This window comes from Marmota monax, unplaced genomic scaffold, assembly GCF_021218885.2.
Source record: "Marmota monax isolate L192 unplaced genomic scaffold, Marmota_monax_Labrador192_F-V1.1 WCK01_AAM20220418_F8-fsc00078, whole genome shotgun sequence".
NCBI lineage: Eukaryota > Metazoa > Chordata > Mammalia > Rodentia > Sciuridae > Marmota > Marmota monax.
Genome location: NW_026694865.1, coordinates 7,061,920 through 7,085,173, shown reverse-complemented (window position 1 = coordinate 7,085,173; position 23,254 = coordinate 7,061,920). Strand labels below are relative to the sequence as shown.

Sequence of the window (23,254 nt, the reverse complement as noted above, 5' to 3'; positions counted from 1 at the left end):
AAAAGGCAGCATAACTGGCCTCGGATCACATCCTCTCCACCAATCTCTTACCTCCCCAGCTCCTCTCCGATGTCATAAAAGTCCTCCACCTTCTGCTGCTTGAACGTCTCCATGTTTGGGCTCCTCATGGAGGCCTGGACCATACAACCCTGAAATTGGAAGAAACCTGACATTAGAAGGGCCATGAAAATAAGCACAAGCCTCGGAGTCTAAGAACTCAGAACAGCTGGCTGCAAGGGAGCTAATATTTTAACGGTGATCCACAGCCCTGGTTCCTCAAGAAATGCCCTACTCCAGCTTTCTTTTCACTTGGACTGACTATGTATGGTTCATAGGAGTCATCTTAATTCAGTTTATTTATTTATTTAGAGACAGGGTCTTGCTAAATTGTCAAGGCTGGCCTCAAATTTGTAATCCTCCCCTCAATCTCTGGAGTATCTGGGATTACAGGGATGAGTCACAACATCTGTTTGATTTATTCAAATTTATTAAGGAGATGGAAAAAGAGTCTTCCTTACTTATTCTGAAGAAGTTCTGAGAAAAAGATCCATGGTGAACTATTTGCTTTCATTACGTTCAGATCCACTGAGAAAAGAAAAAAACTGTGGTACAGTAATGGAAGCACTAGTTTTTGAGTCAAAAGTCCCAGGTTCAAGTCCCATTCTTACTTGGGTAAATCATTTAGGCTGCAAGGGATTTAGCATCCTCATCTGTAAAATGGGCTAATACTGTAAAAGTCAACTTCAAGTCATGAAATTGTTTTGTAAATGACGAAATGCTATATAGAAAGGCAAGGGATTATCATGACCTCAGCTCCCTTAGGGGTTGTGCCACCCAACTGCAAGTCTGAACAGATTGGTAACTGCTCTCACTCATCACCCCAAGGGGAAAATGGGCGGGAATGATGTGACAAATTACAACAGGTACCAAGATCAGAAGCCTGAGGTGCTGATTCCAGCTTTGACTGCAATTAGATTTGTGACTTCACTGCTTGTCAGAGAGGCTTGGTTTCCTCATCTATAAAGTGGAACTAAGTTCCTGCTGAGGGTACCTTCATGAGAACCACAGGACTACTCTAAGCCATAGAGAGCACTCATCACTCCACTATAAGAGACTGTTTGCATCCTCCCCTGGGATCCTCACCTATTCCTGAGACAGCTACTTGCCATCCTGGACAGCACCCTAAGGGCAGAGCCCAGGGTATAGTCTGCCAATCAAAAAGATAAAACCTGTGGACCTGTCTTTCAAAAGTTGTCAATTAGCAAAGGCCTCTCAGAGCCCATTTTGCCTAGCATGGGAAGCATCTCTGCCTGCCAAACAGATGCCAACCACACCCAGGCTCCATGAACCTCAAATGATTAATTTCACCAGGCAGGGTGGAGACACCGTGACATAAGGGCACATCTCACCAACGCCAAGTGGCTGAAGCTGTTCTAATTCTCAGGGGATATATACATTTCACCTTTCCTCCAGCTCTGCCCCATGCAAATCAGAGTGCCACTATCTAGATGCCACCTCCACTTTCCCTTCTGCTAAGGAACACATCCCTGAGACCCCCAGGCAGAGCTGGGCTGGCTCCCAGGTTTCATTCTCAGGATCACCTGCCTGTCTGCGTCTACAGTCCCTCATGTATCCTCTCCCTGCTTGGTCTCTATTCTTCAGTAAGGTCCAGGACATGGAATATCAAAAATAGCAGGCCCTAGCAGCCCCAGGTCTGGACTAGCTTGGTGTTTATTAGCCCTGTGGCCCACAGCAGGGTTCCACCCTCTTTGGGCCTCAGTCTCCTCAAATGTAAACAGAGGTGACATTATCCATATCACCTACTTCACACATCCATCTGGGAATTCATTGTGATAAGGATTATAAACTGCTGTATAAATGAGGAGGGTGATTATTAATGTTATTTGATGCATCGCAGACTATTGTTTGTGTTTCTGTTCCCCACAGCCATTGAGACAACCAATTTGGCTCCTTTCTCAGGAAAAAAGGCTTGGGGCGCCCCAGCAAAACCAGAATCAGAAGCTAGAACTACCCTCACCCCCAACATTATGGCAAATCTTCTGAGACTAGTCTTAGAAGAGGTGGGATTGCTGTCTACCATCTTCTTTTTGCTGAAAAACTCCTTCCAAACAAACTATTTAGGTCAGGTCGTGGGGGTGGGGTGACTAATCTCATACAGCTAGATGTAAGCAGAAAACTCCAAAAAATTTTTTGTTGGCAGAAACCCTGAAAGTGGTCCCAGAAACAGCTAAGAACTTCCATTTAGTGAGATGCCAGCTCCATTCACCATCAGAGACTGAGCTGCATTTGAAGAAGCCCCAGTTCCTTAATAAAATGGCTCCACATCCTGGTTGGCCAATGTCAGCAAGCAGAGGTGCAGCCTAAGGCTCAACTCACCTGCCCAATTGGCCTCAACTCATCTGTCCAGCCTTAGACCCCTCTTCCATATATTCTGTATCACAGCCAAAGTAGACCTTTCCCATTTCCCCCAAAACTTTCACTCCTGCCTGGCCTCAGCTGGAGCAGAGCCCTTTCTACAGAAGCCCAACCTGGAAAGCCCTCCAGGCAAAATCTCTCCTTTCCTGAAAGGTCCAGCCCAAAAGCTACCATCTCTATGAGGTACCATGATCCTTTTCCTCCTGCAAACAAATGAAAATTCTCCCCTTCGTTAAATTCCCAAAGAGTGTTTGTTCTTCATACATACTTAGGGTTAGAATTTTGCAAGTTCTGGTTCAGATCATAATCTATGTCTATTTCTATCTCAGAGGGTGGCAGCACAGATTACACAGTCACACAGGTCTGGGTTCAAATCCCAACTCTGTCACTTACAAACACATTGTCTTTAGCTGAGCACAGGATAACTTTTCTGAACTTAAAACTACTTCCAAGGGAACTGGACCTATACAATGCCTGCTGTTGCTGAGTATGTGGAGCAGGGAGAGCTCTCAAACACTGTCTGGGAGAGTACAAACAGGGACAACCACTCTGGAAAACTGTGGGGGTGGGGGGTTTTCTACAGAGATAACTAAATAAATGCATGAAGCTCAGACTGGGGTTGCAGCTCAGGGGTAGACTATATGAGGCACTGGGTTGTATCCTCAGCACCACATAAAAATAAATAAATAAAATAAAGGTATTGTGTATGTATATATATATATATATACATACGTACATACACACACACATACATATATATGGAATGCACACAGCTATTTTCCAGAATGGTCCATGTTTGAATATTCATAGCAGCACTATTAGGAATAACTAAAAATTGGAAGCAACCAAATAATTACCAAGAGAAGAATGGATAGATAAATTCAGATGTATCCATACAATGGAATCATACAAGGAGAATTAACAAACTACTGCTACCTGCAACAATAAAGTTGAATCTCATAAACAAACATGTTGAATAAGAGAAGCCAAATATAAAAGATTATATAGTGTGTGGTTTCATTTAGGCAAAACTAACCCATGGAGCTAGAAGTCAGAACGATGGTTCCACCTGGGTGGGAGGTTGTGACTAGAAGGGGACATGGGAGATTTCTGGGTGCTGGCAATGTTGGTTCTCAAGCTAGGTGATGGTAATGTGGACATATATGTATGGTAAGGTGGACATACATCCATATGGTAATGTGTATGTATATGTTTTTCAATTGCAATCAAAACTTTATAAAATTTTAAAAATTAGATTAACTTCTACTTTATGGGACAAGTAAGATGTGAAATGTTTGAAATGGTCCCTGGACAATTCCAATATGTGAGTTTCTCCCCTCCTGCCTATTGTCTTGGAGCCCCACAAGTCCCTCGTAGTAGCTAGTCTATAGCAGACACACCACAAATGTTGGTTGGTTTGCATTTAGTGCCCCAGCCTCCTTTCTCAAGGACATAGCTCATACAGTAAAAAACTGGTAACAGCTTAAAGCGCTTTCCTAATACCTCCCCCAAATTGACTGCACTTGACCAGTGTAGAAGTATGCAACTAAAGTAGAGAAACTCTGAGGTAGAATTATTGTCACCATCTAGGACAGGCATCTTTCTAACCCTGAAAAGCTGAAACCACATGGCAGAGGGGAGAGACATGGCTACAACTTTTGGCCAGAGGCACAGGTCATTAGTTCCAGACATTCAAAGGATGAGACTCATCTTAGTGCCCACATTTCTCTTAATAGGGTCCTTGGAATTCACATTCCTGCCCACCACCTCAATACCAGGCAAAACCCTGGGGTGCTAACAGATTTCCTAGGACCCCACAGAAAGGGACCTCACAGATATGTTGGTATTCAGGAATTTTTAGCCTCTGCTTCAGTAGCCAACAAGGTGACAAAGTGGGGCCAGAGCAGTTTCACACTCTCTGTGATACACGCTGGGATTCTGGGTAAAAACTCACTGTGAAACAGAAGTTTGAAACCACTGCTGTCTGGTCTAAGCCACTTGTTTGACAAAAGGAGGAAACTGAGGTCCAGACAGGGGAAGGGACTTACCAACAGTCACACAGCTAGCCCACTGAACTTCTCAAGGCTTCTGTTGATAGCCATCCAGCCCCTCCAAGGGTGGTGTGGGGCTGGGAAGTCAGTGACCTCCTGGGGTACAACCTAGGAGATGTTCAAGCCTGAAAAATCACCTCACATTCACAAAGCCCTCTCCCCCACTGTCCATAGTTCACTCTACAAAGTAAGCTCTCTGAATACCTCACCCAGTAAGTGACAGATATGGGACCATGGCAGGGACAGGCAGTGGTTTGGGTCAAACACAAATGACTGTCCACTTATACACACCCACATTAGGAATCACCACATTCATGCTGTGGGGAGGCTGTCAAAAAGTGGGGGGGGGGGGATTACAGAGCCCTTCTAGCCACTCCTGGCTTTGACCCACCACAATCCCTGATGAGGAAGTTGGGGCACAAGAGGTCAGCCACCTGCCTAAGCTGACATGAGAAAAACTCCTGGTAAAGATCCGGCTTTGCTGGTCTGGGGATGTGGCTCAAGCGGTAGCGTGCTCGCCTGGCATGAGTGCGGCCCGGGTTCAATCCTCAGCACCACATACCAACAAAGATGTTGTGTCCGCCGAGAACTGAAAAATAAATATTAAAAAAAAAAAAAAAAAAGATCCGGCTTTGCTTGTTCATCTTCTCATCTAACAAATAGAGAGGTTTCAGGGAGGCCATCAGGATCAGAAACTTGTCCCAGCACAGCAGATGTCCACCCTCATCCACACACTCCTGAACCTCTATCGAAGCCCTGCAGGAAGGTTCTGAATTATCAGTGGGGTCACTTTAGGTGCTGAAACACATCTTGGGGAATATGGGGGAAAACGGCTCTGAAGTAACCATGAAGTTGCCATGACACCAGCACCGCTCAGTCAACAGTCCCCAGAAATTACGCAGAGGCAGTTGGGAAACAGTGTCAGAAACCAGAACAGCAACCCCCAGCTGCCCTCCACTGGAGTTTAGAGTACAGGGTGCCAGGGGCTGTGCTTCATCTGCCTGAGGCAGCCAGCTATAGTGCCCTCTCCAGTGTGCATTCCTTGTGCACCCCTAACTTACCACTACCCGCATGGCTTCAAAGCAGCTCACGCCACTAGAGCTCGTCCTGTCCTTATAAAGCCAAAACTCATTTCCACCTTGCAGAGTTACAGTGAGGGTTAGACAAACCAAGATACGCTGTGAGATATCCACAATGCCTGTCCAGAGTCCAGGCCAAGCCCTGGCAATGCCCTTCCACCCCAGCGTGCAGAAAACCCGCTGGCTGCCTCCACGCGCAGCTGAGCTCTGCGCACCCTAGTGCTGCCCCGAGCGGGGCTCCTGAAGCAGGGGCCCGTAGCTCCCGACGTACTGAGCACCCTCCTCGCATCAAATCCTGGGCCTCGGGCACAAGAGATGTGAAAGACAATAGAAGCAGAGAACCTCGGCCTCTCTCCTCCCGAGCATGCTCTTCCCTTTTGAGGGGGCTTAACTTGATGGAAGTCTGCCCCCCCCCCCATCCGCGCCAGGCCTCTGCTGGCCGCCCCAGCCTGTCAGGCTCCCCAGCGCGCCTGGGGTAGCAGCGTGCAGATTGGCGACCTGATCCCGGACACACTGCCCAGGGCACTGCCGGCCATACCCCGGGCCGGCGTCAGGGATCCACGAAAGAGCGCCCCGGGACTCTGCCCCGTCGGACCCAGCCACTGGCGCTGCTGCCGTCGGGCTGCCTGGGTGCCCGGTCCCGCCCGTCGAGCCCGCAGACCAGCGCTACTCACGGCTGGAGGCTGCGAAGCGGCGGCCGCAGCGAGCACGACGGGACGGGGCGCGGCGGGGTTCCCGGCGCCCAGCACCACTCTTCTAACACAGCGCCCAGTGCCGGCCGGCAGAGGTGGAGGAGCCGAGGGGGCGGAGCGGCCGGCCCTGTCCCAGGCGCCGGCTGGAGGCGCGCCCGGCAGGCGGCCCGGGTTCTGGGCGCCCCCTGCTGGGAACCCCCTCCCGGCCGCCCTGCTGTGAGGGCCTAAAGCCCTCCTACTGTTCCCCGAGGTCACCTCAGGGCTCTGAGGCTCCCAAGAGACCCAGCAAGAGGTGACATCAGAGTGTCCTTTCCCACTCTTGCCCTTTACTTACTGGGCAGCCTTGGGCAAGTCAGCTAACCCTCTGAGTCTTGTCTGTTTGACTTAAATGAACTAATAGGTGTACTACATAGTCTGGCCAACTGCTCAGAAAACAGCATTTCCAGGCACCCCTGCCTCACTCCAACCCCTGCCCAGCCCCTGCACCCAGAGTATTCCCTGATTTCGCGCAGATTCTTCTGGGAACCTCACCGCCCACGTCTCACAGCAGGGTAGCAGCTGTGATGGGAACACTCCCTTCCTCAACTGCCCCCACCCAGTTTGGGAGGTTCCCGGCTCATTGCCCTTTGCAGCCCTAGTCCTGACACTGCTAGTGAAACCCCCACATCACCAAATTTATTTTCCTAATAAAAGACTTGGGAGTGGATTCTTCCTCTCTTTCTTCTTTCCAAAGGAAAAAATAAATTATAGTGGAGGAGGTGATGGGAGAAAGGAAATGGAAACAAGCTAAACCAAGTTCAGTGGTCTTATTTCAAGACAAGAATCCTATTAGCAGAAGAAAACAAAGTCTCCGTCTCCTTCCCAGAGCTTTTATTGCTAGATCACCAATGGGGCTCCCCCAGAGAGCTGAGTGTTAGATGCAGAGTCCTATGGCCTAGCTCAAAGCCATATTCTGCCCTCCCTATGTGTGGTCTTTGAGTGCCTCTTCATCAGTGAAGTGGGAGAAACATCCCTTTCAGTAGCTTCCAGGGGAGCTACTGTGGTGCCAGAATGGCAAAGTAAGATGCACTTAGAGGAGCTTTACCAATGTGCACCTACTGTCCCAACTTTAGCCTTGTTTGGGGGGCAAGGTACCAGGGATTGAACTAAGGGAGCACTTGACCACTGAGCCACATCCCTGATCCTATTTTTTTTTTTAATTTTATTTTATTTAGAGACAGGGTCTCACTGAGTTACTTAGTGCCTCACTTTTGTTGAGGCTGCCTTTAACTCAAGATCCTCCTGCCTCAGCCTCCAGAGCCACTGGGATTGCAGGTACGCCACCATGCCCAGCCACTTTAGCCTTTTGGACACTGGGATTCTGACAGATACACATAGATCCTGCCCCACAGCAAGCAGTGCCTCAGCCTCTTGGAAGATCCAGAGCTTCTGTACAACATTCCAGGACAGGGTAGGCTCTGAACCTGTCCTGAGAACACCATGCTATGTGGGATAACATCCACCTCAGAGGCAGCTTCTGAAGTCAGTGGGCAGAGGGGAAGAATACCCACTAATGAGGTCTTTCCTGCAGAGGGAGGCCCCTCACCCTCCAACCATCCCTGACACCTGCTCCCCCATTTCCAGTTATCTATTGCTATATAACAAACCATTTCAACCTTGGTTTTACAAAACAATGATTTCATTATATTAAGGCATTCTGAGAGTCAAGAATTCAGACAGCTCAGTGTAGGGGGCTTATCTCTGTTCCACAATATTTGACTTCAACAGGGAAGTCTAGATTGCCTGACAGTGACTTAGATGGCTGGGGGCTAGAATCATCTGGAAGCATCATGTCCAGTGCCTGGGCTGCAGTGAGTTCAAGCATGAACTCAGTTGACACTGCTGAGCACCTACCTGGAGGTAACTGCTCCACCTCTCTCCCCTAAGCCTCATGTTCCAGAACTAATTTTCAGCAGTAACATCCCCTTACCTGAGTCAAAGCAGACATTCTTGAATTTGGCAGTTGGCAAATTAGTCAGAGAACATTGTAGCTCAAAGGGTCATTGTCAGTCAACCCATCCATCCCAGTCTTTTTTCAGATGAGGAAACTGATGCTCAGAGAAGGGCAGTCACTAGCCCAAGACCACACAGATGGTGAGAAGCAGAGCTAAGATTAGAACAAGGTCTCCTCCAGATTCAGTCTCACGGTTGTTCCATTGTACCTGCCAACATGCATTTGCTATTTGGAGTTGCATTTTATGCCTGAGGCTGAGATTCATCAGATTCTCACCTGAGGGCAGAAACAGGACACTGAGCACTGAACATTTGGGACTAAGGTAGCAGTAGAGAGGGAAAGGGAGGCTCAAAGATAGCAGCACCAAAGATACCTACTGCAGAATGAAGTCAGCGGAGGTCCAGGTATTAAGAGCTAAGAACAATATAATTAAGCTCCAACTCCTGTGTGGTTCGCATAGCTGAACAAATAGAGTCCAATGCCTCGCCCTGGCATGTAAGGTCCCTACCTGCATTGTCCTGCTTATGTATCTTTGTTCATGTATGTGCCCATCCAGCTCCTTTGCCAGGTTGGATTTCTGACTATTCCTACATCCATGCTTTTGTTCAAGCAGTTCCCAACATTATCCTACAAAATCCTCTCTATTCTTTGAGGGCCCTCTGCAGTATCCTGTTTTCCATGGAAATTTCCATGATCTGCCCTCTAAATGCCTCTCTCCTCTCAACCCCACCGCTCTGGTTTGCACCTCTCTTGCCATTCCTCCTTCTCTAATTTAGTTATGATTAGTGTCTACTTTTCTTTTCTTCACGGCAAAACAATATTTTGTTCATTTTGAAGCCACAGAGTGCTTGATATCCCAAACCTAATAAAAGTTTGTTAAATTGAATTGCAAGAATATAAATGCCAAAAGGAAAGAGACCACACATGTCATGTTTTCTATTGTCTCCCAAGAGCATCCAAGTGCCTGGTGCTTGGGAGATGCTGAATAATCACATATTGGACAGGCAAATGCATAATTAATTTTAATAGCTGCCACATACTACGTTTCTTCTAACTTACGTCTTCCCAGTGCTTTATTTCATGTCAAGTGCTTTACTTTAAGGTGAAAATTATTCTTCCCTTTTACAGACGAGGTAACTGAGATGTGGGGAAGTTGATTTGACCAAACTCAACTCAACTTGTAAGTTATTAAGCTGTGATGTGAACCTTGCCTGCCCAGCTCCAAAACCCAAGCTTTTTCTACTTCCCCCACTGTCTGCCCTCACTTGACATTTCCAAAATTACTAAAATTAGTGTCAATGCAGGGACTATGCCATGTTCAGACTACATATTAGATCAATTTTATCAGAACCTGTAGGGGTGGGGTCTGGGCATCGTAGTTGTTAATTCCTCGTAATTCCAATGCACAGACTGAGAACACTTTGTTCATTTCACAGAAACCTGGGGAAATGATAGCATCCTCCACCAACCCACCAAACTGCAAAAACATCTGAGCACTTGCCTTGTGAAAGACACTCCAAAGACTATGAAATGAGAGAGTCAGAGGAGCTTGAAGTTTCTGTAGGATGAGACCATGAGGACCCAGGTTAATGATGTAACTGTGGAAGGCAGAACAGGGAAATGACAATGGCAATATCCTAGAGCATACTTTGGTACCCGGTGAGTTTACAAAGCCTAACAACCTTCTGACAAGGAGTCAGGGCAGGATTTAAGCTGCTGCATGTGTTGGCCATGGGAGATGGCCCTGGAGATGGCTTAGAGGATGGATAGGGTGAGGGCTAAATGCAGGAGCTCTGACAACAGACTGCCTGAGTGTGGATCCTAGCAAGCAACTGACTTACTGTGTGATCTAGAGCAGGCTACTAGAGCTCTCTGTGCCTCATTTTCCCCAGAAGTCAAATGGAGCTAATAATAGCATTTGTCTCTTAGGTTGTTAAAAACATTTGGTTAGTTATTAGTAAGTGTGGAAGATCAGTGTCTAACACTTTGCAAAGTGTTCAATTAGTATTAGCTATTTTTGTTATTTTTAAAAATGTCTGGTATGAGCTCCCTTGGGGAGAAGATGGATCTTATTCATCTTTGCACCCAACTCCACCTCCACCTTGACCAACAGATTTTTAACAAGTGTCAGATAATCTGGAAGGTGGGCTTCTTGTCAATGGATCCAGTGTGTCACCTTTCTCAGGTGATCAGGCAGACCAGGGGATTCCTCTCCAGCTGGCTTACTCCCTGGGTAGCAGGAAGGCAGGAAGTCTCCTCCTTCCAAAGGTGGCCTAACTTTTCTCAGCCCTTCTGCCACCCTGCTTTGTGCCCTCTGCTCTCCCACACCTAACCAGGCAAATTTGGCAAATTAGATACTTCTGCCCAGCACTTTGAATTCCAAGTAAGTAAAGCCAGGATGTTCACAGTGAGTGTCAACAGCAGTCAAGGCATCCTGGACAGATAACATTCAGCCTCCAGAGCCCCTTTGTTCCCTACTGTCCTAGCCTCCACTGATTCTGAGTTCCTTTAGCTTTCTGGTAAATCCTTTTGTGCTGAGTTGACAAGAATGTGACCGATACTAGGAAAGACAGGAACAGACACATTTTCGAACCTCTTCACGGAGTTCAAGGATCCAAGGTTGACAGCGGGCAGCTGGCCTGGATAGCAACCAGACCAGATTGTAACAGGGGTAAAAGGGGATCCAGTGGGGGTGTCTTCAAGAAAAAAGTGAAACTGATACACCAGGCACCATGTTTCAACCTAGAATAGTGCTCTTGGAGAAGAGATTTAGTGATGAATTTATTCTCCTTTTCTCAGAAAATTAAATGAATATAAAGCAAAGTGATTATTAAAGCTAGAAAAAACAAAAAGGTGTATAAACAAGAGAATGTCATCAATACACTATGGCTCAGTTTTGAACTGTGAATAATATTTATATGTTTTTAAAATGTGAATGATACATTTTTAAATTATCTCAGTGGAGAGATGTATGGGAATGGGGAAAAGTATAAGCATTAAATCCTAATCTGTCATAATAGGAAGTTAATAGATTAAAAAAGAAAAGAAAAGCCATGAAATTGCATTATAATAATGTTTTTTAGAAATACAATGATAAACAACAAAATAAATAGCTTTGATATTAAACTGGTGACTTTCAGGCTCAAGAGTCGGGCAGGATGAGGTGGTGGATGGTGGTTTTTAGTAATAAGACTCGAAATTTTTTTGCTCTTTAGTACAAACATGTTACTTTGATGAAAACAAAAAGAAAATAAAATAGATAGGGTAAGAGTGGTAAGAAAAAAGACAAACAAAAGCATAGCTGAAGAAATCAAAGTTAGCAGGCTTCACAGTCAACAAGAATAATTGACCACTGACCAGTGACTATATTCTTATAATTCCCCTTTTACAGGTCAAAGCTATTGAGACTCACATAGTTAACATGTAGCAGAGCCAAAATTTAAACCTATGCAGTCTGATGACTCCAGAGTCCAAGTTGTGCCATACCCTAAAGCACCAAACTCCGCATTAAGCCAAAGGGAGACTGCCTAAGTAGACTGGGGGTAGGCTAGTGACCCTCAGAATAATGCATGAAGTACCCACCTTAGCCACAGCAGGACCTATTCTTTTTCACCCAACAGTGGGCAGAAGATACAGATTTGAGGGAAAGCCTGAGTAAGAATAACTTCAGGAAAGAGAAGACAACTTACTTGGGGAGGCCTCCTGATGAAGACAGTGGGGGCCTTAGGGAGAAGCAAGGAACAGGCAGTTGGGATCCTCCTTGAGGGACAGAGTGAGGAAAAGGAAAAACAGCTCCATCTAGAAGTGAACTATACCATGGTGCATCTTGCTCAGAATAAAGCTCTACTTTTTGGCAGTTTATCCCCAGTCTGTATGTTCCCCATGCCATCCCTGACAGGAAAGCTCACCTTACATGCCAATCCACTTACACAGCTTATCAACTGGAGAACAGAGAAGCCTTCCAGAACGTAAGAAGAGAAATTCTCACAAAAAGGTGAGAAATGTAGACAAAGTTGGAAAGGCATAGAGAATAGGACTAGGAAGGTCAATATCAATGAGAAGTAGGACAAATGAAAAAAATTAAAAGGAAGAAATAGTAAAAAAAAAAAAAAAAAAAGATAAAAATCTTCAGATTAAAAAAAACCCATCAGGCTGGGGTTGTAGCTCAGTGATAGAGCACTTGTCAAGTGTGCACCAGGCCCTGGGTTCAATCCCCAGAACTTGGAAAAAAATGTGTGTGTGTGTATAAGATAAATAAAATATATAATATTATATATATGTATATATGAAGAGAGGGGGAGAGAGAAGCAGACAAAAATAAGAAATCAAACTCATCAGGGGCCATGCAGGGTTAATGAAAAAGTATGGCACATCATGATGAAATTTTAGAATCCTAAGAAAATAGAAAAAAAATTCTTACAAGAAGAGAGGAAAGCATTTGACTTGAAAATATCAATCACATCAACAACAGACTTCTCATTAGTCAAGCCAAAATATCTACTAAGTATAAGAACAAATGAAGGCATTTTATGATACACATCTGAAAAAAAATTACTCTGGAGGGTAGAAAAAATGTTTAAAGAATCCAAGAAAGATGATGATAGGGTATATAACAAACAGTTTGGGCCTATTATAATCCAGAAAAAAAAAAAAAAAAAAAACATAGCTAGAAAGAAAATAGGGACTGACACTCAGAGGATTCTTGGTCAAACTGCCAAATTTTAAGGACAGGAATTATGTTTCTTTCTTTTATGCACCTAATACTAATACTTCTTTGGAATGTCTTAAAATCACTGGATCCTTTAAATTTATTGATTTAGAGCTTATGGGGGTCAGACTGAGGAATTCCAATCTTTACTAGACCCCTTAGGAGAATCAGATCTATTCTAAAGCTTGAGTCCCAATAAATATTCATTTCTAGAGAGGAATAATATATGTAATCATAAAATAAATGCTATTTATTGGTTTTTAATTTCAAGAACTAACATAAGAACAAAGGAGTGATTAGTTTGACAATACGTTCAAGTCAAAATATTGTTATATACATCTTGACAATGAAAAAAATGTATAGAAAACAAATTTGGGAAGTAGAAAGAGAAAAAGTGGTAGAAAGAAGAGATTCATTCTAGTTAACATTATTTTAAATTATTAAGGAAGGGTCCTAAAGAAAATGACTGATACCAAACCTGAAACAGGTAGAATATAGGTGAACACAGAATATCTTGTGCCAGGAAGTAAGGAAGTGCTAAAAAGTAGATAATAACATGGTAGGAGGATAAGGTCACTGGCTTGAATGGGCTCCCACTGGCCAGATTTGGAATTATTTAAAAATTAATTAAATAATAATAGGAATAGTTCTTACAATAGTTCTTCTCAAATACTTTTAAAAGTATTTATACATTCTGCTCTACATAGAAGTTTTAAAATGGAGAGGAAAAGAAAGGAAAATTACATTTAAAATTATTTATTTATTTATTTTTAAGTGGTGCTGAGGATAGAACCCAGCTAGACAAACACTCTAATCCCAGCCTGGAAAACTGACATTTTAAAGAACAATACCCATGAATAATTGAGGATTTAAGAAATGAAGGAATTAGAAAAATCACCACTTTACACTACATAGTGATATGGGATTCAGGTAAGAAATATCACTGGATATTAAAACCATTGATTGAAATATTCTTGGGGAGCAGGATATTCACGTGGTCTCTTTCACAAATCACTCATTACAAAGTACTTTGTACAATGCAGGATTTAGCAGATACCTCCTTTAAGAAATGATCAAACTTAACATCAATAATAATGGGACAGGGGCTAGGGTTGTGGCTCAGGGATAGAGAGCCTAGCACATCTGAGACCCTAGGTTTGATTCTCAGCACCACATAAAAATAAATAAAATGCAGGTATTGTGTCCATCTACAACTAAAAAATAAATATTAAATAATAATAATAATAATAATAATAGAACGACTGCTATTACATTCCTGCTGATGTGTTGAACTGAGAAAGATTCACCTTCATCTATTTAGGACTAATGCCAAAATATGTGAATCCAGAATCCAATCACGAAGAAACAATCAGACAAATCCAGATTGAGGGATATTTTGAAAAACAACTTTTCTGTACTCTTCAAAAATATCAATGTCATGACAAAAATACAGCTGTTCTAAATTAAAGGAGATTGAAAAGACTTAAGAACTCAATGAAACCTGTGAAGCATGATTGAATCCTGAATTGGGGGGGGAAAAAAGACCATGTCAAAATTTAAATATGGACATTTTATTACAAAACTGCATCAGTACTGTATTTTCTGAGTGGAAGAATCATACTGTGGTTATGGGAGGAGAATGTTCTTTTTTTAATATTTATTTTTTAGGTGTAGATGGGCACAACACAATGCCTTTATTTTTTTGTGATGCTGAGGCTCTAGTGGTAGAGCCTAGGCAAGTGCTCCACCACTGAGCTACAATTGCAGTCCAATGTTTATATGTTACTTTTATGATTAAAGAAATGAGGTTAATGAGGTTAAAACAAAATATTTATAATAATAGAGGCTGTTCTAAGAATAGTAAGCTTATATCCATGGAGGCCTCTTCATTCCAGAAAAGTATTAATACACATGTGTTAAATGCCCATTAATGCTCGTTTTAGGCCTACTAATGAGTGCTGAGTTTCTTGGAACTCATTTGGCTTCAACAGTCTAATTTCTGTTCAACAACAATACTTATTAAGGGCATTGTATTCTTCTGCTCAATCTTATTAAGAGAAAACAAATGCCAAGAACATTAAAATCGCTAATGTGAAGACACATTAAGCTATCAATATCCTTCAGAAATTGATAAAATTGACAAAATGAGTAAAACCATATCTTTTTTTATAACTTTATTTATTTATATTTTGTGTGTTGCTGAGGATCCAGCCTAGTGCCTCACACATGCTTGGCAAGTGCTGTATCACTGAGCTACAGCTCCAGCCCCAAGTAAAACCATATCTTGATTTTTATGTCCAACTATATCCTACTTTTTTGCACCAGGAAGTTCTATGTGAGTCAACCTACTTAACCCTTATTATCAGTCCACAAAATAAATAAGGGACCAGGGGCCTCGAAAGTTTTACATTTTATCTTATCTTTGTTGTTGTTTGTTTTTATGCAGTGCTAGGAATAGAACACAGCAATTTGTGTGTATTTAGCATGATCACTGAGCTACACCTCCACCATTCTTAACAACTTAGTAAGACCCCGTCTCTAAATAAAAAAAATATAAAAAGGGGCTGGGGATGTGGCTCAGTGGTTAAGTGGCCCTGGGTTTAATTTCCAGTACCAAATAAATAAATAAATAAATATTTATAGGTTTTAGGGGCTCACAGAGTTCTTGCCTAGCACAAACAAGGCCCAGGGTTTAATGCCTAGCCACATACACACACACACACACACACACACACACACACACTCTTAATAGCTTTTACAAAGAAAAAACACCTATAGGGCAAGAGGTGTGTGTGTGTGTGTGTGTGTGTGTGTGTATGTATGTATATATATACATATATATATATGAAATACATAATATATATATATATGAAATACATAGGATATATATATATATATATATATATATATATATATATATATATATACACACACACACACATATGCCATAAGACTTTTTTGGTACTAGGGATCGAACCCAAGGGCACTTAACCATGAGTCTCATCCCCACAACTTCAGCCCTTTTTTATTTTTTATTTTGAGACAGGATCTCACTAAGTTGCTTAGAACCTTGCTAAGTTGCTGAGGGCTGTCTTTGAACATGATCCTCCTGTCTCTTAGCTTCCTTTGGGATTATAGGTGTGAACCAATGTGCCTGGCTGCAAGAAACTTTAAGGCAGAGAACTTTTAAATTTTTCATAGATTTCCTCCTAAGCTAGTTTTATACATACAAGCATTTTTGTTTTTAATTGAGATCATTGACATATTGGTTTGTATTTTGCTTTTGAGAAAAATGGACAAATAAGAACAGATAGTTCACAGAAAAAGAAATACAAATGCCCATAATTCATAAGAAAAAGATGGTCTGCCTCATTCATAATAAGATAAATACTAAAACACTAAGGTATAAGTTTTCACCTATAGGTGTCACAAAAATCTAAAAGTTTGATAATGTCCTATTTGGCTATAGTGAAACAGGAGCTTTCATACATTGATGGCAACAATGTAAATTAGCACAATCTTTATAGAGGGCAATTTGTTAGTATATATCTAAATTATAATTATATATAAGCCCTCTGCCTGAAAATCCTGTTTCCAGTAATTTATCCTAGAGATCCACTTGTATGTATGATACGAGGTATACATACACCTACCATACGTAAGGCTGTTCATTGCAGCATTGCTTGTAACAGCACAACGATGGAAATAAACTAAATGTACATCTTTATAACAGTATTTAATGTTAAATAAAATATGATACATATAATAGAACACTGTGATACTATAAAAAATGAGGAAGCTCTTGGAGAATGATTGGGAGATACATTGTTAAGTAAAAAAATAAAGCAAAGCATAGAACAGCAAGGTCCAGCATAATGTATGCTAAAAATTGTGCAAAATGGGCATATATATTTGTATTGGCTTTTATAGGTATAAAAACTCTTTGAAACAACAAGGAAAAAATTATTAACCATAAAACCTAATGAAGAAGGGTGAGAACTATTTTGGGAAGGAGTCCTCTCACCATATTCTTTGTTTTCTACAGTTGAACCATTCATTAAAAAACTGAATAAATAGTGTTAAACATGTTTGTGCAACAAAAAAACTGGGAAATAAAATTGTAGCATACATGACAGAAACTGCTGATATCCACACTGTATAATTAGCTGTTTAAAAAGTGAACGTGTCAATAGAAAAATAGGTAAAGAATATAAACAGATTTTTAAAAATTCCATATTTGCTCAAATCCTGCTGAGCAAATATTTTTTAAAATAATAATACCCAATATTAATATAGGACAGGGACACATACCCCACATTCTTAATGGGGATTGATTGGTATAATTTCTTCAAAAGGCAATTATTGATAATTTTTGGCCAAGTAATTCCACGTGTAAGAAAGTTTTCAGTAATAATCATCACAGTCAGAATAAAAGTACAAACTGCAGAATCCACTGTGGGAGGGCCCTATTAATGTCACCTGTTTAGAAGGATAGTGAATGTGCCCTCAAGTCTCTGCAGGTGCTGTGAACACCCAGGCAGAAGTGGACAATGCTGTGCACTAAGGCCTCATGCTTTTCTGCCATCTAGTGTTTTTCTGGAGTAATTACACCCAATGAGGAGGAAAAAATGGTTGCCTCCGATAAGTAACAATAAGGGATTTTTTTCTTGTTTTTAACAAAATCTAATAAAGAATTTACTAGGCTCCAGGCATTGTGCTCAGAATTCTTTCATCCCTATGAAATAAGTAGGTAGTCTGGGCATGGTGGCGCACACCTGTTATCCCAGTGACTCAGGAGGCTGAGGTAGGAGGATGCAGGTTCAAAGCCAGCTTCAGCAACCTAGTGAGAGCCTGTCTCAGAACAAAACTTAGGGGCTGGTGGTGAAAATCAGTGGTAGAGCACTTGCCTAGAATTTGTGACACATTGGGTTTGGTCCTCAGCACCATACAAAAATAGATAAATAAATGTATTGTATCCATATACACCTAAAAAAAAAATTAAAAGGGCTGGGGATGTGGCTCAGTAGTTAAGCGACCTTAGGTTCAATCCCTTACCAACAACAGAAATAAGTAGGTAATTTTATCCCATTTACAAATTAGGAAATGAAAGTATAAAGAGGCAAGGTGACTAAGTCTAAGATTCAAACAAGGTGGCAGTTAGACACCAGGGTTCATGCTCCTGACCAGCTTCTTTGTGAAAATCAAGGGTCTGTATACTACAAACAACACTTAAGAACCTCATAGCCCACAAGGCTGCATTCCTATACCCCAGCACACTTGCCCCAAATATGTTCACACAGCAACGTAGTTCACCCCCTGCCCTATAGGTACACTAACCTGAGTCACAGACAACCATCAGTTCAGGCTAGATCTAAGGGCTTTTAAAAAGTATATGTTTATATTAAAATATAAAAATATTTCAAAAAAGAAGAGACAAGGAATAACATAACAATTAGTATCTATCAGCATCTTTTTAAAAACCAGAGCATTAATAGTAGGATATGTCAGTGATAAGCTTCAACTTTATGTTCCCCAGCTCATTTTCTGCCATTGTATTAACACATGAGGGACACCAGCTAGAGTATGGAAATCATATGACCTTTTTAAAAACATTTTTTGTAGCTATAGATGGACAGAATGCCTTTATTTTATTTGTTTATTTTTATGTGGTACTGAGGATGGAACCCAGAGCCTCACTCATGCTAGGCAAGCGCTCTGCCACTGAGCTACAGCCCCAGCCCACCATATGACTTTTTTTAAAGCATTTTATTTTATTTTTATATCTTTATTTTGTTGTTTTTATGTGGTGCTGAGGATTGAATCCATTGCCTCACATGTGCGAGGCAAGTTCTCTTCCACTGAGCCACAACCCCAGCCCCCACCATATGACTTTTATAGCAACCCTTCCCCTTTCTAATAACTGTCCTCCCTTAATTATAATTATAAATATAATTGCATCCTGCTGGAGACATTTGCAGGTTTGAAAACAAAGCACTTGGTCCACAGTGGAGCTCAGAAGCTGTGAATTGTTATGGTTTAAGAAAGTAGAGGATACCTATTAACCCTGAAACCCCAAGGGTCCGAGGAGTTATTAAAGGAATGGGAAACCCAAATGTTCAGCTCAAGTTATTTGTAGCCCAGAGTTATTAACTTGGAATGCACTGGCTCCTCGGCAACTCCATGAACATCCTGGAGTCAGATGTAACATTTTGTGTGAATGCCTTTTTCCTTTAGGGAGAGGATCTATTCTGTATCTTTTATCTAATTCTTGGATTAGTCTGAGAACTTCCAAAAAGCTAAAGAATTATTCTTGTGGATCAGCAGTCCACAAATGGCTCATAGTCCAAATGAAGTTCAATGTTTGCTTTTTTATAACCTACAACCTAAGAACACTTTTATATTTTTAAATAGTTGGAAAAAAAACAATAAAATTCTTCATAACATATGAAAATCATATAAAATTCAAATGTGCATCCATAAATAAAGTTTTATTGGAGGAAGGTCACACTCATTCATTTACATATTGTCCTGGCTACTGTTGCACTATAAGGGTGGAGTTGAATAGTTGGAACAAAGCATATGGTTCAAAAAGGCTAAAGTAGCAGGTTGGGTGGTACAAACAAGCTACTTGGGAAGCTGAGAGAGGAGTTTCACAAGTTTGAGGTCAGCCTGAACAACTTAGTAAGACCTGGTCTCAAAATTAAAAGGGCTGGGAATGTAGCTCAGTGGTAGAGTCTAGCATGTGTGAGGCCGTGGGTTTAATCTCCAATATTGCCCATACCACTCCCCTCAAAAAAACAAAAACAAAACAAAACAAAACCAACACTATTTTCTCTCTTTTTCTCTTTCTCCCTCCCCCCTTCCTCTTTTTCTGCAGCCCTCTAAAATATTGCCAATTTGTCACTTTTCTGAAAAAAGTTTGCCAACCTCTGCCAGAGATGGACTAGACAATACATAAGGCACATAAATGTACTTCTCTTTTTCACTGGTATGTAGAGGATGTGACGACTGATACAGTTCAAATTCACTTTCAAATTTTATTAATGTAGTAGACATTAGTCATCCGAACCCTCTTACTGTATTTGGAACAATCCCAACAAAAAGCGTAGGCGTGGAAAAGGTGTGACATCTTTCCTCAAACATCATAAGGGTCCTAGCCACCACTCCCACAACAAATCTAGTTAATAGGAGAAAAGCATAACAAATTTATTTACATGACACATGTTAGGGGCCGCCCTGAACAAGAGCTGAGCATGCTCCCTTAGCTTTGAGTAATGGGGGTGCAGAACTGGCATCACACTCACAGGTGAGCCTCACCTACTATCGGCAAGGAAGTACAGCTCTGGGAGTGACCGTCACCCAGTGGGACTGGGCTACACCCCCGTTTGCTGTAACACAATCTCTTTCCTTATTTGGGTGGAATTTTCTATCAAATGTCTTTCCCCTAAATAAAAACAGGGGTTCGGGATGCGCTAGCTTTCTTGCCTCTTGCCTCCCTTGTTCCCCTTGCTGACACCTGAGGGCTGACACCTGAGGGCTCAGAGCCATCCCTGACCCCTCAAAAAGATATTTCTGTGTTTGTGTGGTCTTTTCATTGCCAATCCAATTCACACGGAGTGACCCTGAATCCATCGCCCGACAGCTCAGGTTGTGGGCAATATAGGAGCCTTCAAAAATGAAGTCCCAGGTGGGATGCAGTGTTACACACCTATAATCCCAGTGGCTCAGGAAGCTGAGGCAGGAGGATCATGAGTTCAAAGCCACCCTCAGCAACTTAGGGAAGACCTAAGCAACCTAGCCAGACCCTGTCTCAAAAGAAAATATTAAAAAGGTTGGGGATGTGGCTCAGTGGTTAAGCACCCCTGGATTCAAATCCCTGGTACCAAAACAAAAAACAAACAAACAAAAAGAAGGCCCAAAGACCCAAGGACCCTGCTGTTCTATTGTTATGCTTAGATTCAATGAAGAGTGGTCAGTCATAAACCCACAAAATTACAACTACCTTATATTAGACAAAGGTGCCAAAAAGCATGCACTGGAGAAAGGATATCATCTTTAACAAATGGTACTTGGAAAACTGGAAATCCATATGCAACAAGATGAAATTGAATCCCTATCTCTCACCATGCACAAAAGTTAACTCAAAATGGGTCAAGAATCTAGGAATTAAACCAGAGACTCTATGTCTAATAGAAGAAAAAGTAGGCCCTAATCTCAATCATGTGGGGCTAGGCCCCAACTTCCTTAATAAGATGCCTATAGCACAATAATTAAAACCAAGAATCAACAAATGGGATAGATTCAAACTAAAACGTTTTTTCTCAGCAAAAGAAATAATATGTGAGGTGAATAGGGAGCCTACATCCTGGGAACAAATTTTTACCCCTCACACAACAGATAGAGCTCTAATCTCTGGGGTATGTAAACAGCTCAACAAGCACCAAAAAAAAAAAAAATTAAATAAATAATAATAATAATAATAATAATAATAATAATCCAATCAATAAATAGGCCAAGGATCTGAACAGACATTTCTCAGAAGAGGACATACATTCAATCAACAAATACTCAAAAAAATGCTCATCATCTCTAGCAATCAGAGAAATGCAAATTAAAACTACCATCTCACTCCAGTAAGAGTGGCAACCATTATGAAGACAAACAACAACAAGCGCTGGCAAGGATGGGGGGGAAAAGGTACACTCATACACTGCTGGTGGGACTGCAAATTGGTGCAGCCAATTTGGAAAGCAGTATGGAGATTCCTTGGGAAACTGGGAATGGAACCACCATTTGACCCAGCTATTCCTCTTCTCGGACTACACCCAAAGGACCCAAAAACAGCACATTACAGGGACACAGCCACATCAATGTTTAAAGCAGCACAATTCACAATAGCTAAATTGTGGAGCCAACCTAGATGTCCTTCAGTGGATGAATGGATAAAAAAAAAGTGACATTTATACACAATGGAATATTACTCAGCAATAAAAAAGAATAAGATCATGGCATTTGCAAGGAAATGGATGGCAATAGAGAAGATTATGCTAAGTGAAGTTAGCCAATCCCCAAAAAACAAATGATGAATGTTTTCTCTAATATAAGGGGGTGACTCAAAATGGGTTGGGAGGGAGAGCAAGGGAGGAAGATTACCTCTAGATAGGGAATAGGAATGGGAGGGAAAGGGAGGGAGAAGGGGAATAGCATGGATGGTGAAAGGAGACCCTCATCATTATACAAAATACATGTATGAAGATGTGAATTTGGTGTCAACATACCTTATATATAATCAGAGATTATATAAATTATGGTATAATGGTGTATTAAGAATTATAATGCAAAAATAAATAAATAAATAATTTTTAAAAAGAGTGGTCAGTCATATAAAAATGTGATTTGACAAAAGAATATGATCTAATGCTAAGAGACTGAGTGGGGGGAATCCAGTGAGGCCTGTCTGTTCAGATTCTTCTTGGCTTCTCTTTGCAGCATTCCTTCTTCCTGGGTATGGGACAGGGCCCCTCAGAAACAAGGGTCTTATGACCTACCATCAGACAAAATAAGAGAATTTCTTTATGGTCAGCTCCAACACAGACAGTGGAGAATCAGAATATAATATAATATAGAATATTATATGATATATAATTTAATGCCATTATATTATGTCATGTAATATTCTATATTATAAATATACAAATGTTATATATTATATGTAGGGCATGATGTAACATGTGGGGCATGTGGCATCAGAAAAGAGGAAAATCTAACTTGCTGGCTGCTACCCTCTTCCGGGTCCTGGGGCCACATGTAGTAGCTAAGATAGCGCCTGGTGATCAACCAGAAAGCGTTGCCATGGGTTGTGATGAAAAATCGGACCACCTCTAGGATAGGCTTAGAACCCTTCTGCCCTCTTGGACAGTTAGTGTCTCCCATTACTGCCTGTAGGATGGGTGTACACGTAAACTCTCCTCACCCTGCTGACCTTTATCCTGATTGGCTCCTGTACATTATATTAGCTGTGTGTGTTCTCTCATTAAGCGAGATCCTGCTTTGACTGGTTTCCCTGACACATCCGAAGGCAAGGGAGGGCTGGGTGCCTCACATGTGCTAGGCAAGAGCTCTACCACTGAGCCACAACCCTAGCCCCTCAACAGAACTTCTATAACCAGTATGTTGCACAAAAATTAGTTGTAATTTCACCCCACCTCTACCACTATGGTTTGAAGCTTTGTTGAGAGGGCATGATTTCCTCTGCCCATGGGTGTAGATTTGAAAAGAAACAGGATTTCTGTCAG

The 23,254-nt window shown here is 41.8% G+C and overlaps 1 protein-coding gene across 9 annotated transcripts in view; it reads right to left on the bottom strand.

The window, feature by feature from the left end:
* Positions 1–6,717, bottom strand: part of Dapk2 (death associated protein kinase 2) — a 166,570-nt gene extending 159,853 nt beyond the window's left edge. For 2 of the 9 annotated variants that reach the window (XM_058573355.1, XM_058573348.1), the window contains exons 1-2: positions 6,241–6,374; positions 52–149 (exon numbers count right to left, since the gene is read on the bottom strand). In XM_058573355.1, coding sequence (XP_058429338.1) covers positions 52–143 — 92 coding nt within the window. In that variant the 5' untranslated portion in view covers positions 144–149; positions 6,241–6,374. The other 7 variants (XM_058573356.1, XM_046426585.2, XM_058573350.1 and 4 more) reach the window with 6 other exon arrangements.
* Between the last annotated feature and the right edge of the window lie 16,537 nt (positions 6,718–23,254).